Here is a 19555-nt window from a genome sequence, read left to right as displayed (position 1 = left end):
GTTATAGTACTCCAAGCCACTCACCATCCTGACTTGGAAATATATTGTCGTTCCTTCGCAGTCGCTGGGTCAAAATCTTGGAATTCCCTCCCTAACGGCATTGTGGGTCAACCCACAGCACACGGACTGCAGCGATTCAAGGCGGCAGCTCACCACTGCCTTCTCCAGGGCAATTAGGGATGGACAATAAATGCTGGCCAGCCAGCGACGCCCATGTCCCACGAATGAAGGCAGGCCCCACCGCCCCTAGCCTTGCCTGAGGCCGCTGTACAGTCCATTTGGTGGATTGAGAAGTCGTCTGGTTTGTGGCTGTAGGGCGCAGTCCATGAAACAGGAGTGAGCCATGTAGAACATAGAACATAGAACAGTACAGCACAGAACAGGCCCTTTGGCCCACGATGTTGTGCCGAGCTTTGTCTGAAACCCAGATCAAGCTATTTCCTCCCTATCATCCCGAAGTGCTCCATGTGCCTATCCAATAGCTTCTTAAATGTTCCTAAAGTTTCTGACTCCACTATCCCTGCAGGCAGTCCATTCAACACCCCAACCACTCTGAGTAAAAAACCTACCTCGGACATCCTTCCAATATCTCCCACCATGAACCCTATAGTTATGCCCCCGAGTAACCGCTCCATTCACCTGAGGAAATAGTCTTTGAACGTTCACTCTATCTATTCCCCTCATCATCTTATAAACCTCTATCAAGTCTCCTCTCAACCTCCTCCGCTCCAAAGAGAAAAGCCCAAGTTCCCTCAACCTTTCCTCATAAGACCTACCCTCCAAACCAGGCAGCATCCTGGTAAATCTCCTTTGCACTCTTTCCAGTGTCTCCACATCCTTCTTATAGTGAGGTGACCAGAACTGCACGCAATATTCCAAATGTGGTCTCACCAAGGTCCTACACAGTTGCAGCATAACCCCACGGCTCTTAAACTCAAACCCCCTGTTAATGAACGCCAACACACTATAGGCCTTCTTCACGGCTCTATCCACTTGAGTGGCAACCTTCCGAGATCTGTGGATATGAACCCCAAGATCTCTCTGTTCCTCCACATTCTTCAGAACCCTACCTTTGACCCTGTAATCCACATTCAAATTTGTCCGTCCAAAATGAATCACCTCGCATTTATCAGGGTTAAACTCCATTTGCCATTTTTCAGCCCAGCTCTGCATCCTATCTATACCTCTTTGCAGCCTACAACAGCCCTCCAACTCGTCCACTACTCCTCCAATTTTGGTGTCATCAGCAAATTTACTGATCCATCCTTCAGCTCCCTCCTCCAAGTCATTTATAAAAATTACAAATAGCAGAGGACCAAGCACTGATCCCTGTGGCACTCTGCTGGTAACCGGTTTCCAGTCTGAAAATTTTCCATCCACCACCACCCTCTGTCTTCTGTGAGATAGCCAGTTACCTATCCAATCGGCCAAACTTCCCTCTATCCCACACATCCTTACTTTCTTCATAAGCCGACCATGGGGGACTTTATCAAACGCTTTACTAAAATTCATGTATATGACATCAACTGCACTACCTTCATCAACACATTTAGTTACCTCCTCAAAAAATTCTATCAAATTTGTGAGGCAAGACTTGCCCTTCACGAATCCGTGCTGACTAACCCGGATTAAGCTGCATCTTTCTAAATGGTTGTAAATCCTATCCCTAAGGACCTTTTCCATCAACTTACCAACCACAGTAACACCAATTCTGCAACCCAGAGCTCAGGTTTCTGCAGCTGATGATACCTCCTGCAGATGTAGTCATTGAGGTCACTTTGCATCTACACTGTTTCCCACACCCCACAAGATTTACCCTCACGTGACCAAGCTGCACTGGACGTACCTTAAACTTTATATAAAGTGTTTCTCACCTGTCCCTCACCAGTTGTTTCCTCATCTCCTTCTCCTGCCTCTTTATGAAGTCTCACTCCTCTCTCACTCTTTTAACTCCCAACCTCTAATCTCTCTCGCTATTTGGAGGCCTATAGAATATTCAGTAATGTGATCATGCCCATTTTCCCTCTCAGCTGCATCCAAATGGATCGCGTCCTTGTCCTTGTCAAGGACACCCTCCCTTTCCAACGCTACAGTGTCTTCCCTACTCAGTACTGTCATCCCACCTCCCCTTTTTCCCTTCCCAATCTTTTTCAACCACTTCATCTCCCTGTATATTCAGCACCAAGTCCACAGTGTTTGTAAACCACATTTCCATTATTGTCACTGCATCATATTCCCACATTGTTATTTTGTGCAGTTCACCAACTTTATTCACCATCCACCACACTTTGTGCATTTACAGACATGCATTGTAATCCTGTCTCGTCTTCCTTATTCCAACATCATTGGGGTAATTTGACTGAAAATGAATGTTCTTCAAAAGTTTGCAATCCTTTATCTTTATCTGTTTACATATTTCCGTAGACAACACCGAGAGAAGCAAACTGAAAAGGGGGCTGCCGAGAATCCATTGCAAATAGAAGTCAACAACGCGATGGCTTACTCTACAATCGGAGAGATTCCAACAGACAAAATCAGCCCCATTGAACCCTCATTCTATTTCACAGAAGACACTGAGGACAATCTAACAATTTCACCATACGCCAGTTTCCATATTGTACCCGAACAAGGAAAAAATATGAAATGTGATTGGTTAGAGAAACTCTCACCTCAGGGGTAATTAACTATTTTAGATTTACTTTTACGCAGTTAATATGTTGCCTCACAGCGCCAGGGACCCGGGTTCGATCTCCGGCTTGGGTCACTGTCTGTGCAGAGTCTGCACATTCTCTCCGTGTCTATATGGGTTTCCTCCCACAGTCCAAAAGACATGCTGGTTCAGTGCATTGGCCGTGCTAAATTCTCCTTCAGTGTACCCGAACAGGTGCCGTAGTGTGGCGACTAGCGGATTTTTCGCAGTAACTTCATTGCAGTGTTAATGTAAGCCTACTTATGACACTAATAAATAAACTTTGAACTAAACTTTTAAACTTTATCGCAAGAGGATTTGAGTGCAGGAGTAGCAAGATCTTGCTTCAATTGTATTGGTTAGGTTCCACCTGGATTACTATGTGCAGGTTTATGAAACTGTCTATTATGTAGTCTAACACACACTCGGGTACCAGTGAGTGTATACTACTGACTGTAGTATAACAGAGGCTATAATATATGAAACATTCCTAATGGAACCTTGTGTTTTTTTTTGAACTAGAAGTTATGTATTCCAGAGGCGTTATGTGAAGTTTGATGGGAAATGCCTGATGTATTTCAGCAATGAGAAGGTAAGACTGCCACAGGAGCACAAGGACATGACAGGATAGGTTAATGAATCCACACTGTCTGCAGCTGTGTTCATAGGGAACCAGTACATTAGTCTCACAATCACAACAGTGTCACAGTCACTTTGGGTCAATCACCTGCTGAAAGTTTGTGATTGGAGAATTCCCTCAAATTTAGGGTGGGGATCCAAACTGTCTAATCTGAGTCACATTATGAAGCATGAGTTGCAGATAATATTACACTCAACATGAAATGAAAAGACATTATCAATCCATAAGAAATATAATTATCTTCAACCAGCAAAGTCAACGCTGGAATGGATCAATTTGCAAGAATTGCAGTTGTTGTGTTCCGTGTTGACTTTCAGAGAGTTTTTCAATTCATCTTTTCCAAAGATTCCTGCACAAAAGCCAGGAGAAAATGAGAAATACAACAAGGACATCAGCTTCCGTTTGTTTGGAAGGTTTTATGTTCAGGAACATCAAAAGCAGTTAACAGAAGACCAATGAAAAGCACGTATTGAATTCAGAAATCAGATTTGGTCAGAATTTGTCCAGATTTAGGTTATAACCTGGGGTTCTAATAGGGAGTGAGAAACAGAATGGAAGCGAGGGTTCGGTTTTTAACTTATGGGATGTGAACATCGCTGGCTAGATCAGCAATTATTGCTCATCCTTAGTTGTTCTTGAGAAGGCAATGGTGAGCTGCCTTCTTGAACTGCTGCAGCCACTGAGGTGTAGATACACCCACCATGCTGTTAGGGAGGGAGTTCCACAATTTTGATCCAGTGACAGTGAAGGAATGACAATATGTTTACAAGCCAGGATTGGCTTGGAGGGGAACTTGCAGGTGGTGGTGTTCCCAGGTATCTGCTGCTCTTGTCCTTCTAGATGGTAATAGTCGTGGGTTTGGGAAGTGCTGACGCAGGATCCTTGGTGGGTTCCAGCAGTGCATCTTGTAGCTGGTACACACGGTGATCACTGTGCATCAGTGGCGGAGAGAGTGAATGCTTGTGGGAGAGGCAGCAATCAAACAGGTTGCTTTGTCCTGGATGATAGACCCTTGTACATCCAGACAATAAAAGAGGGATAGAGAAAGAAATTTTACAGAGCAAGAGCCACAGTAAAGAATTATTGTTTCAAGTGAGTCCAGAGAAGGACCAATGGTGTATTCATTAACAGAGGCTGAAAACTCATGCTGGATAATTCACTATTCAAGGAGGATTGACTACCACAATGAGATAGGCAGCGATAAAGCAGTTGGAGGTGATGGCTTAGTGATATTATCGCTAGACAATTAATCCAGAACTCAGGGTGATATTTTGGGGACCCGGGTTCGAATCCTGCCATGGCAGATGGTGGAATTTGAATTCAATAAAAGAAATCTGGAATTGAGAATCTACTGATGACCATCACTTGTTGATGGTTGTAGAAACACATCTGGTTCACTAATGTCCTTTAGGGAAGGAAATCTCTCGTCCTTACCTGGTCTGGCCTACATGTGACTTCAGAGCCACAGCAAAGTGGTTGCTCCAAGGCAACTAGGGATGGCCAATAAATGGCCAGCCAGCAACGCCCATGTCCCATGAATAAATGAAAAAAAAGTCATTCACATCTCTTCAGAGATAATGAGGTGTAAGGCGCTGTGATATTGCTGAATTACTCTCATTGTTTGAGCATCACAGCCAGACATAGAACAAAGAACAATACAGCACAGGAACAGGCCCTTCGGCCCTCCAGGCCCGTGCTGCTCCCTGGTACAAACTAGACCATTCTTTTGTATCCCTCCATTCCCACTCCGTTCATATGGCTGTCTAGATAAGTCTTAAACATTCCCAGTGTGTCCGCCTCCACCACCTTGCCTGGCAGCGCATTCCAGGCCCCCACCACCCTCTGTGTAAAATATGTCCTTCTGATATCTGTGTTAAACCTCCCCCCACTTCACCTTGAACCTATGACCCCACGTGAATGTCACCACCGACCTGGGGAAAAGCTTCCCACCGTTCACCCTATCTATGCCTTTCATAATTTTATACACCTCTATTAAGTCTCCCCTCATCCTCCGTCTTTCCAGGGAGAACAACCCCAGTTTACCCAATCTCTCCTCATAACAAAGCCCCTCCATACCAGGCAACATCCTGGTAAACCTCCTCTGTACTCTCTCCAAAGCCTCCACGTCCTGTTGGTAGTGTGGCAACCAGAACTGGACGCAGTATTCCAGATGCGGCCGAACCAACGTTCTATACATCTGCAACATCAGACCCCAACTTTTATACTCTATGCCCCGTCCTATAAAGGCAAGCATGCCATATGCCTTCTTCACCACCTTTTCCACCTGTGACGTCACCTTCAAGGATCTGTGGACTTGCACACCCAGGTCCCTCTGCGTATCTACACCCTTTATGATTCTGCCATTTATTGTATAGCTCCTCCCTACATTAGTTCTACCAAAATGCATCACTTTACATTTATCAGGACTGAACTCCATCTGCCATTTCTTTGCCCAAATTTCCAGCCTATCTATATCCTTCTGTAGCTTCTGACAATGCTCCTCACTATCTGCAAGTCCTGCCAATTTTGTGTCGTCTGCAAACTTACTGATCACCCCATTTACACCTTCTTCCAGATCGTTGATATAAATCACAAACAGCAGAGGTCCCAATACAGAGCCCTGCGGAACACCACTAGTCACAGGCCTCCAGCCGGAAAAAGACCCTTCCACTACCTCCTTCTGTCTTCTGTGACCAAGCCAGTTCTCCACCCATCTAGCCATTCCCCCTTTATCCCATGAGATCCAACCTTTTTCACCAACCTACCATGAGGGACTTTGTCAAACGCTTTACTAAAGTCCATATTGACGACATCCACGGCCCTTCACAGATATCAGAAGGACATATTTTACACAGAGAGTGGTGGGGGCCTGGAATGCGCTGCCAGGCAAGGTGGTGGAGGCGGACACACTGGGAACATTTAAGACTTATCTAGATAGCCATATGAACGGAGTGGGAATGGAGGGATACAAAAGAATGGTCTAGTTTGTACCAGGGAGCGGCACGGGCTTGGAGGGCCAAAGGGCCTGTTCCTGTGTTGTATTGTTCTTTGTTCTTTATGTGGGACTTTGTCAAACGCTTTACTAAAGTCCATATAGACGACATCCACGGCCCTTCCCTCGTCAACCATTCTGGTCACTTCCTCCAAAAACTCCACCAGGTTAGTGAGGCATGACCTCCCTCTCACAAAACCATGCTGACTATCGTTAATGAGTTATTCCTTTCTAAATGCGCATACATCCTATCTCTAAGAATCTTCTCCAACAACTTCCCCACCACGGACGTCAAGCTCACCGGCCAATAATGACCCGGGTTATCCTTCCTACCCTTCTTAAATAACGGGACCACATTAGCTATCCTCCAATCCTCTGGGACCTCAAAAATAGCTTCAAAAATTTAAACGTCATAGTCCAATTTTTAAATTTTAGAAAGTAGCTGTGAGGATATTTGAGCACAGAGGCGATGGGCCAAGTGGCCTCGCTCTGTGACATTCTATGATTCAATGATCTGTACTAATAGCAAATACAATGTGGACACAGTTGTGGGCTGTTTCACTCAGGACCTTGTTTATTAACCTGTACACAAACTAATTCCATCCAGCACAATTCCAAGCTGCTAAAGTCATTCATTGCAGATGTTCTTATCAAACTGTTCTTGTTCTAGTTGTGTGTTATTTTTGAAGAATTGTATTTATTTTCTGACAGTATCTCCATCTTTCTAGGACCCATATCCGAAAGGAGTGATCCCCCTGACTGTATTGCAAATGGCAAGAGCAGCAAAGGAAAATAAGTTTGAAGTAGTTACAAGCCACAGAGTTTATGTTTTTCGGGCAGAGACTGAAGGTCAGTTTTATTTTGCTGTTCATTTATATCCTGTCGGGACATTACTAACATTCGCCAATCTTGGGCTTGAGGCAGTCTGACATGGAGTTTTCACACCCGCTGACTCTGCACCACAGTTTAACAATTCACACCAACTTAATGAGTCTCCCGCAGCACTGCCCCCCGCCCCCCCAACCCCCCGCCCCCCCCCCCGGCCTCAAAGAAAGCGCCAAGAAATCTGATGTAAAACGTGACCTTGAACATTTTCCTTTCAAATATTACTCATTACAAATTAATAAGTCTGGATGCTCATCTTACAGAAAATAGCTAACGCTACAGTAATGCTGCCAAAACCAGAGAGATCACAAAGACCGTGGACGCGATTTTCCCAAAATAAATCTAAGTGCCCAACAAGTGAGAAAATGGGAGGTTTCCCTGCCCGTCTTTGGGGTGAGCTAAGTGTTGATAACTTACGGCATTCTGTGCAATACAGAGGCCGTCAGGTGATTCATGCCAGTGATGGAGGGGGGCAGGGTGGGGGGGTGTGGGTGGGGGACAGGGCTAACCCTGCTCGAGAGGCCGGGGTCACTCTGCTCTCCCTCCCAGTATACCACCAAGCATATCCCCCCTGATTGCCTTACCCTCCCACCTCCCTCTCTCCTCCATGCCCTCCCCTGACCCTGATGGCCGATCCCTCCCCCCCTCACCCCCATTGATTTGATTTGAATTGGTTTATTATTGTCACATGTATTAACATTCAGTGAAAAGTATTGTTCCTTGCGCGCTATACAGACAAAGCATCCCGTTCATAGAGAAGGAAACAAGAGAGTGCAGAATGTAATGTTACAGTCATAGCCAGGGTGTCGAGAAAGATCAACTTAATGCAAGGTAAGTCAACTCAAAAGTCTGATGGTAGCAGGAAAGAAGCTGTTCTTGAGTCGGTTGGGACGTGACCTCAGCCTTTTGTATCTTTTTCCCGACAGAAGAAGGTTGAAGAGAGAATGTCCAGGGTGCGTGGGGTCCTTAATTATGCTGGTTGCTTTCCTGAGGAAGTGTCAACAGAGTCAATGGATGGGAGGCTGGTCTGTGTGATGGATTGGGCTACATTCATGATCTTTTGTAGTTTCTTGCGGTCTTGGGCAGAGCGGGAGCCATATCAAGCTGTGATACAACTAGAAAGAATGCTTTCTATAGTGCATCTGTAAAAGTTGGTGAGAGTCATAGCTGACATGCCAAATTTCAAAGAACAAAGAACAGGCTAATAGGCTGGAGGAAGTAGATGTTCGGAGGGAGGATGTACTAGCAGTTTTGAATAGACTGAATGTCGATAAGTCCCCTGGGCCTGATGAAATATATCCTAGGATTCTTTGGGAGGCAAGGGATGAGATTGCAAAGCCTTTGGCTTTGATCTTTGGGTCCTCGCTGTCCACGGGGATGGTGCCAGAGGACTGGAGAGTGGCGAATGTTGTTTCTCTGTTTAAGAAAGGGAATAGAAATGACCCTGGTAATTATAGGCCAGTTAGTCTTACTTCAGTGGTTGGTAAGTTGATTTGGTTTGGCAAATTGGTAAATTGATTGGGATTTACGAACATTTAGAAAGATGCGGATTAATCTGGGATAGTCAGTACGGATTCGTGAAGGGCAAGTCATGCCTCATAAATTTGATAGAATTTTTTGAGGAGGTAACTATGTGTGTTGATGAAGGTAGGGCAGTTGATGTCATATACATGGACTTTAGTAAGGCGTTTGATAAGGTCCCCCATGGTCGGCTTAAGATGAAAGTAAGGAGGTATGGGATAGAGGGAAAGTTGGCCGATTGGATAGGTAACTGGCTATCTGATCGAAGATAGAAGGTGGTGGTGGTGGAAAATTTTCGGACTGGAGGCAGGTTGCTAGCGGAGTGTCACAAGGATCAGTGCTTGGTCCTCTGCTCTTTGTGATTTTTATTAATGACCTAGAGGAGGGGGCTGAAGGGTGGATCAGTAAATTTGCTGACGACACCAAGATTGCTGGAGTAGTGGATGAGGTGGAGGGCTGTTGGAGACTGCAAAGAGACATAGATAGGATGCAAAGCTGGGCTGAAAAATGGCAGATGGAGTTTAACCCTGATAAACGTGAGGTGATTCATTTTGGTAGGACTAATTTAAATGTGGATTACAGGGTCAAAGGTAGGGTTCTGAAGACTGTGGAGGAACAGAGAGATCTTGGGGTCCATATCCACAGATCTCTGAAGGTTGCCACTCAAGTGGATAGAGCTGTGAAGAAGGCCATAGTATGTTAGCTTTTATTAACAGGGGGTTGGAGTTTAAGAGTCATGGGGTTATGCTGCAACTGTACAGGACCTTGGTGAGACCACATTTGGAATATTGTGTGCAGCTCTGGTCACCTCACTATAAGAAGGATGTGGAAGCACTGGAAAGAGTGCAAAGGAGATTTACCAGGATGCTGCCTGGTTTGGAGGGTAGGTCTTATGAGGAAAGGTTGAGGGAGCTAGGGCTGTTCTCTTTGGAGCGGAGGAGGTTGACTTAATAGAGGTTTATAAAATGATGAAGGGGATAGATAGAGTGAACATTCAAAGACTATTTCCTCGGGTGGATGGAGCTAATACAAGGGGGCATAACTATAGGGTTCATGGTGGGAGATATAGGAAGGATGTCCGAGGTAGGTTCTTTACGCAGAGAGTGTTTGGGGTGTGGAATGGACTGCCTGCAGTGATAGTGGAGTCAGACACTTTAGGAACACTTAAGAGGTTGTTGGATAGGCACATGGAGCACACCAGGATGATAGGGAGTGGGATAGCTTGACCTTGGTTTCAGATAAAGCTCGGCACAGCATCGTGGGCCAAAGGGCCTGTTCTGTGCTGTACTGTTCTATGTTTTATGTTCTAACAAAGAAAAGTACATTGAATACAGGAGTTGGAATGTCTTGTTGAAGTTGTGCAAGATATTGGTAAGACCACATTTGGAATACTGTGTGCAATTCTGGTCACCCTATTATAGAAAGGATATAATTACACTAGAAAGAGTGCAGAAAAGATTTACTAGGATTCTACTGGGACTTGATGGATTGAGTTATAAGGAGAGGCTGAATAGACCGGGACTTTTTTCTTTGGAGCGCAGGGGCTGAGGGGTGATCTTATAGAGGTCTGTAAAATAATGAGAGGCATAGACAAGGTAGATAGTCAATATCTTTTCCCAAAGGTAGGGGAGTCTAAAACTAGAGGGCATAGGTTTAAGGTGAGAGGGGAGAGATACAAAAGTATCCAGAGGGGCAATATTTTCACACACAGAGTGGTGAGTGTCTGGAACAAGCTGCCAGAGATAGTAGTAGAGGCGGGTACAATTTTATCTTTTAAAAAACATTTAGATAGTTACATGGGTACGATGGGTAGAGAGGGATATGGGCCAAATGCGGGCAATTGGGATTAGCTTAGGGGTTTTAAAAAAAAGGGCGGCATGGACAAGTTGGGCTGAAGGGCCTGTTTCCATGCTGTAAACCTCTATGACTCTATGACTCGACAGCACAGGTGCAAACCCTTTGGTCCTCCAAGCCTGTGCCAATCATAATGCCCTAATTAAAAGAAAACCTTCTGACCTTACTCGGTCCGTATTCCTCTATTCCCTCCCTATTCATGTACCCTTCCTGATGCCTCTTAAATGTTGCTAATGCGCCTGCTTCCACCACCTCCTCTGGCAGCACGTTCCAGGCACCCACCACTCTCTGCGTGAAAAACGTACCCCACACATCTCCTTAAAACTTTCCCCCTCTCACTTTTAACCTGTGTCCCCTTGTAATTGACACTTCCACCCTGGGAAAAAGCCTCTGATTATCCATCCTGTCTGTGCCTCTCATAATTTTGTCGACTTCTATCAGGTCTCCCCTCAGCCTCTATCTTTCCAGTGAAAACAATTCTCGTTTATTCAACCTTTCCTCATAGCCAACACCCTCAAGACCAGGCAACATCCTGGTGAACTTTCTTTGCACTCTCTCCAAAGCTTCCATGTCCTTCTGATAATGTGGTGACCAGAACTGCACGCAGTACTCCAAATGTGGCCAAACCAAGGTTTTATATAGCCGCAACATGATTTCCCAACTCCTATACTCAATATCCCGGCTGATGAAGGCAAACATGCCATATGTCTTCTTAATCGCCTTGGCCGCCTGTGTTGCCACTTTTAGGGAACTGTGGACCTGCACGCCCAGATCCCTCTGTATGTTAATGTTCCTCAGGGTTCTGCCATTTACAGTATAATTCACAAGTACATTTGATCCTCCAAAATTGATCTCCTTGCATTTGTCCGGACTAAACTCCATCTGCCATTTCTGTGCCCAAGTCTCCAATCTATCTCTATCCTGTTGTATCTTCTGACAATCCTTGGCACTATTAGCAACTCCACCAATCTTTGTGTATTCTGCAAAACTTACTAATCAGACCGCCTACATTATCCTCCAGATCATTTATATATACTACAAACAACGGAGGTCCCAGCACTGATCCCTGCGGAACACCACCAGCTACAGATCTCCATTCTGAAAAACACCCTTCCACTGCTACTCTCTGTCTTGTATAACCAAGATGTGGAGATGCCGGCGTTGGACTGGGGTAAACACAGTAAGAAGTTTAACAACACCAGGTTAAAGTCCAACAGGTTTATTTGGTAGCAAAAGCCACACAAGCTTTCGGAGCTGCAAGCCCCTTCTTCAGGTGAGTGGGAATTCTGTTCACAAACAGAGCATATGAAGACACTAATCAAGTCTTTAAGAAACTTGTTTCTTAAAGACTTGATTAGTTGTAAGTATTCGCATTCCAACCATTATTCATGTAAATTGAGTTTGTGTCTTCATATGCTCTGTTTGTGAACAGAATTCCCACTCACCTGAAGAAGGGGCTTAGAGCTCCGAAAGCTTGTGTGGCTTTTGCTACCAAATAAACCTGTTGGACTTTAACCTGGTGTTGTATAACCAAACCAGTTCTGTATACATCTAACCAGCCCACCCCGAATCCCATGTGATTTTAGTTTTTATACCAGACTGCCATGTGGGACCTTGTCAAAGACTTTACTAAAGTCCATATAAACTACATCGACAGCCATTCCCTTATCAATTTTCTTTTCTTCTTCCTTAGCCTCCTGAGAAAGTAGAGGTGTTGGTGGGCTTTCTTAACTATAGTTTTGGCATGGCGGGACCAGGACAGGTTGTTGGTGATCTGGACACCTAAAAACCTGAAGCTCTCGACCATTTCCATTTCATCCCCGTAGACAGGGTCATGTCCTCCAGTACGCTTCCTGAAGTCAATGGTGATCCTCATTTTACTGACATTAAGGGGAAGATTATTGTCGTTGCACTGATTCACCAACTTTTATGGGCAGGATTTTACAGACTCGCTCGTCCCAAAACCGTAAAATCCCACCCAAGGTTAACAGACCTTCCCATTGTCTGCCTCTCACCCGTTGCGATTTCCATGGCTGGCAGGGTGGTACAATTCCAGACTGCATCTCTACTGTACTCCGTCTCATCATTGTTTGATAGCGAAGAAGGTTATTAAAAATTACAGAGGGATCTTGATCAGTTAGGGAAGTGTGCCAAGGATTGGCAAATGGATTTCAATACAGCTAAGTGTGAGGTGTTGCACTTTGGAAAGTTAAACCAAGGTAGGCTACAGTGAATGAAACATAGAAACCCTACAGTATAGAAGGAGGCTATTTGGCCCATCGAGTCTGCACCGACAATAATCCCACCCAGTCTCTAGCCCGTAATCCCACATATTTACCTCACTAATCCCTCTAATCTACGCATCCCGGGACACTAAGGGGCAATTTAGCATGGCCAATGCATCTAACCAGCATGTCTTTGGACTGTGGGAGGAAGCCGGAGCACCTGGAGGAAACCAACGCAGACACAGGGAGAACGTGCAAACTCCACACAGACAGTGACCCAAGCCGGGAACTGAAGCCGGGAACTGAACGCGGCCCCGGGAGCTGTGAGACAGCAGTGCTAACCACTGTGTCACCGTGCTGACCGAATGGGAGTGTTGAGGAACAGAGGGACCTCGGAGTACAAGTACATAGTTCATTGAAAGCGGCGTCACAGGTAGATAGGGCAGTGATGAAGGCATTTAGCACTCTGGCCTTCATCAGTCGGGGCATTGAATATTGGAGTTGTAGTTGTATAAGTTGTTAGTGAAGCTGCACCTGGAGTATCGTGCACAGTTTTGGTCACCCTGTTATCGGAAAGACATTGAGAAACTGGAAAGAGTGAAGAGAAAATTTATGAGGATGTTGCCTACATCTCAACTAATTTCACTGAATTGAATCTATATCGGTGTCGCCTTATTGAAATGAAATTTCCCACATCAACTTCATGAAAAGTCAGATCTGTTTTCTCTGCCTTATTTCCACAAATTGTTTTGTGTGACTGCTCTTGTAAATAAATCACTTTGACAGGTTTTTGGAAGGTAATTTAGTTTCACATTTAGATTCTTAAGTCTTTCCTCATTTTCCAATTGAATCAGAGGAAGGTCAGTTTCAGAATTTTAAATTTCTGGTTCCTCCTCACCTGTTACGAGCAGCATCCTCGCCTGTTTATCCCCTCAAAGTATTTTTTGAGCATATTTACATGTCACACTCACTGACTCTTCTGTCTGGGGCATTTACTACATAGGTTACTTCACAGAAACTTTTTATCAATTTGTTAATGTCCACTAAACCTTGCGTATAACAATTGATCAGACACTGGGAAAACTTTTTTCCAGCTACAAAACAACTTGGCTTTTTTATTCACATTTGAATTCATTACTTGTTGAGGAATCTTCAAATGTTCCCTAGTTAGCTCACATGCCTATTTAATCTTTCTCTGAATTTTGTCATATAATCCAGGAGAGTATTTTCAGAACTTTGACTCACTAATTTCTGCTGAATCAATTTGACTTGTCCCTTTACTTCTTTACCATAAATTAACTTGAAAGGACAACCCTGTTGACTCATTAAATTGGGCCGAAAGGCCTGTTTCATGCTGTAAACCTCTGTGATTCATTAGGGGCATCCCCAATTGCCAAATATCCAAGCATTGGGATTTCACGAGCCACTCTTAAAACTTCATTCCAGTGCCCAGATGGTATCGGTATATAGTGATGATCGCCCACTTTTCATCTGTAGAGACATGGGGTGTCTCCATTTCCTCATTAACATGGTGTCTTAGAGGTAATAACATTCCAGAATGTGTTTTGCCTCTGTTTCAGAGTGAGCTGTCTGGTATAACTGGTTTAAACCTGCAGATCCCGGAGAGATGTAGGAATAACAGGGTTGTTGTGATGGGGGACTTTAATTTCCCAAACATCGATTGGAATATCCCTACGGTAAGGGGTTTGGATGGGGAGGAGTTTGTTAGGTGTGTTCAGGAGGGTTTCCTGACACAGCATGTGGATAAGCCTACAAGAGGAGAGGCTGTGCTCAATCTGGTACTGGCTAATGAGCCTGGACAGGTGTCATTTATCTGGGTTGAAGTCCATCTGCCACTTCTCCGCCCAGTCTTGCATCCTATCTATGTCACGCTGCAGTTTCTGACATCCCTCCAACCTATCCACAACACCACCAACCTTCGTGTCGTCGGCAGTGGTGGTGGAGGCAAACTCGATAGGGTCTTTGAAGAGACTTCTGGATGAGTACATGGGACTTAATAGGATTGAGTTTTATAGGTAAGCCTATATATAAGCCTAGGTAGGTAGGGACATGACCGGCGCAACTTGTGAGCCGAAGGGCTTGTTTGTGCTGTATTTTTTCTATGTTCTATGTAAATTTGGATTATGCTGCTGTAAGTCCACTTCAGGGAACTAAAGACATCAGCCTCATTCTCTGTAATCTCCTCTTCCTGACTAATATTTTCAAAAATAGATGCAGCCTCTGAGGTTTGGCATCTCCCTTGTCTTCCTGTTTAATCTGTGTGTCTGTGACCTCATCATCACACAATCTGGAGACAATTCAGAGTGCTCTTGCTGTGAATCTCTGTTGAGTTTACGACAATAGCATGGGCAGTATTTGCGATTTAGCAAATCATTCCCCAGAATGAATTGAATCCTTGCAATGAGCAATTTCTCTACCACACCAACAATCACACACAGTAACAGTGACTTCATTGCAGTATTAATGTAAGCCTACTTGCGACAATAATAAATAAACTTAAACAATCATCTCTCCTGTTTTACAGTTTATTTTATGCAACAAAATAAACCTTAACACTCTGTTTGCCAGAGAGAGGGGCAGCAGAGATTCACAGGCTGATACTGGGGTTGGTGGGACAGTCATATGAGGAGAGATTGGTTCGACTGGACCTGTATTCACTAGAATTTAGAAAGATGAGAGGAGATCTGATTTGGAAGAGGGAACTGAATGTATTACCTCCAAATTTGCAGATGGTACAAAGTTGGGTGGGAGGGTGAGCTGTGAGGAGGATGCAGAGATGCTTCAGTGTGATTTGGACAGGCTGAGTGTGTGGGCGTCTGCATGGCAGATGGAGCATAATGTGGATAAATGTGAGGTTATCCACTTTGGTAGCAATAATAGGAAGACAGATTATTACTTAAATGGGTGTAAATTGAGAGAGGTGGATACTCTGTGAGACCTTGGAGTCCTCGTGCATCAGTCGCTGAAAGTAAGCGCGCAGGTACAGCAGGCAGTAAAGAAGGCAAATGGTATGTTGGCCTTCATAGCGAGAGGATTTGAGTATAGGGATAGGGATGATTTGCTGTAATTGTATAGGGCGTTGGTGAGACCACATCTGGAGTATTGTGTGCAGTTTTGGTGTCCTTATCTGAGGAAGGATGTCCTTGCTATAGAGGAAGTACAGCAAAGGTTTAGCAGGCTGATTCCTGGGATGGCAGGTCTGTCGTATGAGGAGAGACTAAGTCGGTTAGGATTATATTCACTGGAGTTTAGAAGAGTGAGAGGGGATCTCATAGAAACTTATAAAATTCTGACAGGTTTAGGCAGGGTAGATTCAGAAAGAATGTTCCCAATAGTGGGAGAGTACAGAACTACGAGTCATAGTTGGAGGATAATCATAGAAGAATCATAGAATCCCTACAATGCAGAAAGAGGCCATTCGGCCCATCGAGTCTCCACCGACAACAATCCCACCCAGGCCCTATCCCCGTAACCCCACACATTTACCCTGCTAATCCCGCGAGCCTACACATCCCAGGACACTAAGGGGCAATTTAGCATGGCCAATCAACCTAACCCGCACATCTTTGGACTGCGGGAGGAAACCGGAGCACCAGGAGGAAACCCACGCAGACATGGGGAGAATGTGCAAACTCCACACAGACATAGACCCAAGCCGGGAATCGAACCCAGGTCCCTGGAGCTGTGAGGCAGCAGTGATAAGGGGTAAACCTTTTAGAACTGAGGTGAGGAGAAATTTCTTCACCAAGAGGGTGATGAATGTGTGGAATTCATGACCACAGAATGTAGTTGAGGCCAAAACATTGTCTGATTTCAAGAAGAAATTAGATATAGCTCTTGGGGCTAAAGGGATCAAGGGGTATGGGGGGGAAGGGTGGGTATCAGGATATTGAATTCGATGATAAGCCATGATCAAAATGAATGGCAGAGCAGGCTTGAAGGGTAGAATGGCCAACTCCTGCTTCTAATTTCTATGTTTCTATGTCCTGTTCTTTGCAGCTACCTAACCCCCAACCTCTGGAATATCCTTTCTAAACCTTGTAATCTCTCTGTCTGACTTTCCTTATTTAAAACATTTCTTAAAAGCTGCTTCTTTGACCCAGCATTTGGTCATCTGACTTAATATCCCCTTATGTGACTCTGAGGAACTTTGTTGAGAATGTTTGTGTGAAGATCCTTGGCACATTTATTCCTGTTAACAGTAATAAATATGTAAGTTGTTGTTTGATTATGTCGTTCTTTCTGTATTTCAGTGCAGAGAAATGAGTGGTGCACACATTTGCAGAACGCAGTCAAGGAACATCACTTCTCCTCTCCCCGTCGGACTGGATCAATGGCTTTCTGTCAGAAGTCCGGTTCCTTGGAGATGAAGGGGTACAAATCGAAAGTCTACGCTGCCCTCAACAGCAATATCCTGTGGTTGTACAAAAACGAACAGGTGAAGAATTGTGTGGATAGCGGGAGGAACAAAAGGAGGATAAACTGAAGCAATATTTTCCACATAAAATGTCAGTTTAGTGGGAATTAATTATAAAGAACAGAATAGGACCTTTATAAAGCAAAATACTGCGGATGCTGGAATCTCAAAATGTTGGAAAATCTCAGCAGGTCTGACAGCCTCTGTGGAGAGAGGATAGAGACAATGGGGGCAATTCTACCCCCGCCGGGTGACAACAGGGAATCTCACAGTGGGCAATGCGCAGGATGTGCACATGCATTCCGGCCCTGATAGCGTCTCCCAGCGCCGCATTTCCGGCAGCGTCTGCTCCATGGAGAAATGGACGGTGAGGTGCAGAAATAATTTAAATAAAGATTTCAATATATTTTAAATGCGATTAGTGGGCCTAGGACTGAAGTTTCTTGCCCCCCCCCCCCCCCCCTCCGCCTCCGCCACACTCCAGCCAGGTTTACAATAGCTCCCCACTAATAGGGAACTAGCAGCCTGACCCCTCTGGAATGAAGGGGGTCAATTGGGCCTCACAGAGGATCTGGCGGTGGGGGGGTGTACCCCCAGGCATGGGCACCTTGGCACTGCCCACCGGACATCGGACAGTGCCAAAGGGGCGAGGCCTATGGGGGGAAGGGTCTAGGGAGGGTGGAAACTGATGGGGCAGGACCTGGAGGAGCAGTAGTTGGGGGTGGGGGTCCTGCTGCCACTCTGCAGACAGGATTGGTGGGGGAAGAAGGGAGGCCAGCGATCGGGGCGGGCTAGGGGAGTCGGCGCTGTGGGCGGAGGTAACTGTCAGGGGGGGAATCGAAGGGGGGCTGGAGATAGGTGCTGGGTGTTGGGGCTGGGCCCAGGGATGGTTGGGGGGGCCAGCGATCAGGCTGTGGGGGGATGGAGAACCGGGGTCGTGGGGCTGGCCAGCACGTGGGGCGGCACGGTAGCACAGTGGTTAGCACTGCTGCTTCACAGCTCCAGGGACCTGGGTTCGATTCCCGGCTTGAGTCACTGTCTGTGTGGAGTTTGCACATTCTCCTCGTGTCTGCGTGGGTTTCCTCCGGGTGCTCCGGTTTCCTCCCACAGTCCAAAGATGTGCGGGTTAGGTTGATTGGCCATGCTAAAATTGCCCCTCAGTGTCCTGGGATGCATAAATTAGAGGGATTAGCGGGTAAAATGTGTAGGGATATGGGGGTAGGGCCTGGGTGGGATTGTGGTCGGTGCAGACTTGATGGGCCGAATGGCCTCTTTCTGTACTGTAGGGTTTCTATGATCTCTTCTATAATTTCTATGATCAATCGGGAGGCCATCATGCGGGGCTACTGTGCATGCACCACTCTCGGCTCTGACAGATTGGCAATGTGCAGAGACTCGCTCAGCGCTACACTGCCGGCCTCTCTGGTGGGAATAGGCCCCGCCCACAGATTTTAAACCAGTGACAGTGGAAGAGCAATGATATAGTCCCAAATTGGGTTGGTGAGTGGCTTGGAGGGAAACTTCCAGATGGAGGTGTTCCCATGAAATTAACACTGAAAATACTAGAAATTCTCAGCAGATTGGATCGTATCTATGGAGTGGGAATTAGAGTTAATGTTTCTGGGTGTGACCTTCCTTCAGGTCTTATTTAAGATTTTCAGCATCTGCAGGATTTTGCTCTTGTGTTCAGATGTATCTGCTGCCATTAAACCCCCAGAGAGTTTGGAATGTCCTGCTCAAGGAACCTTGGTGAGTTGCTGCAGTGCATCTTGTAGTTGGTACACTTCGCTGCCGCTGTACGCTGGTGGTGGGGTGAGTGAATATAGAGGGTGTTGGATGGAGAGTTAGTCATGCAGGCTTGCCTGCACTTATCCAGGTGTGTGGAGAGTATTCCATCACATCCTGATGTGAGGCTTAAGTGTTTGTAATGTCAACAGATTATTTTTGGGTTGAAATTATATTAACAGTCCTTGTATCGAACATGAATATTGCTGAAGAGAACAACATGTTGCTGAAGCCTTTTATCGTGCACTCATCAGGACAAACACAAGAATACCAAATTTCAAATGATCCCAATAATTTGTACAGAGGGTAAAGTGGATTTGATTGAAGATAATTAGTTGAGTTGATGCCGTGGCTCATTTATGCTTATATACGCTTAAATACGTTTAAATACGCTTATATACAATTAGATACGCTTATATACGCTTGCTACATGTGACAATCATTCATTGCAGAAGCCTGCTGTAAACAAATTAATATATTCAAGCCTTGCCCCTTTTTTTGGTTTATCTGCGAGCTTGGGGAGCAT

At 45.3% G+C, this 19555-nt stretch overlaps 1 protein-coding gene across 5 annotated transcripts in view; it reads left to right on the top strand.

Annotated features, from left to right (window-relative positions):
• arap3 (ArfGAP with RhoGAP domain, ankyrin repeat and PH domain 3) overlaps positions 1–19555 on the top strand; it is a 482966-nt gene that overhangs the window by 146487 nt on the left and 316924 nt on the right. For all 5 annotated transcript variants that reach the window (XM_078231730.1, XM_078231729.1, XM_078231727.1 and 2 more), the window contains exons 3-6: positions 2425–2676; positions 3212–3281; positions 7050–7170; positions 17081–17265. In XM_078231730.1, coding sequence (XP_078087856.1) covers positions 2425–2676; positions 3212–3281; positions 7050–7170; positions 17081–17265 — 628 coding nt within the window. The remainder of the gene's footprint in view (positions 1–2424; positions 2677–3211; positions 3282–7049; positions 7171–17080; positions 17266–19555) is intronic.

Source organism: Mustelus asterias, chromosome 16 (assembly GCF_964213995.1).
Source record: "Mustelus asterias chromosome 16, sMusAst1.hap1.1, whole genome shotgun sequence".
NCBI lineage: Eukaryota > Metazoa > Chordata > Chondrichthyes > Carcharhiniformes > Triakidae > Mustelus > Mustelus asterias.
Note: the sequence above shows the minus strand (reverse complement) of the source record. Positions and strands in the feature narration are given on the sequence as shown.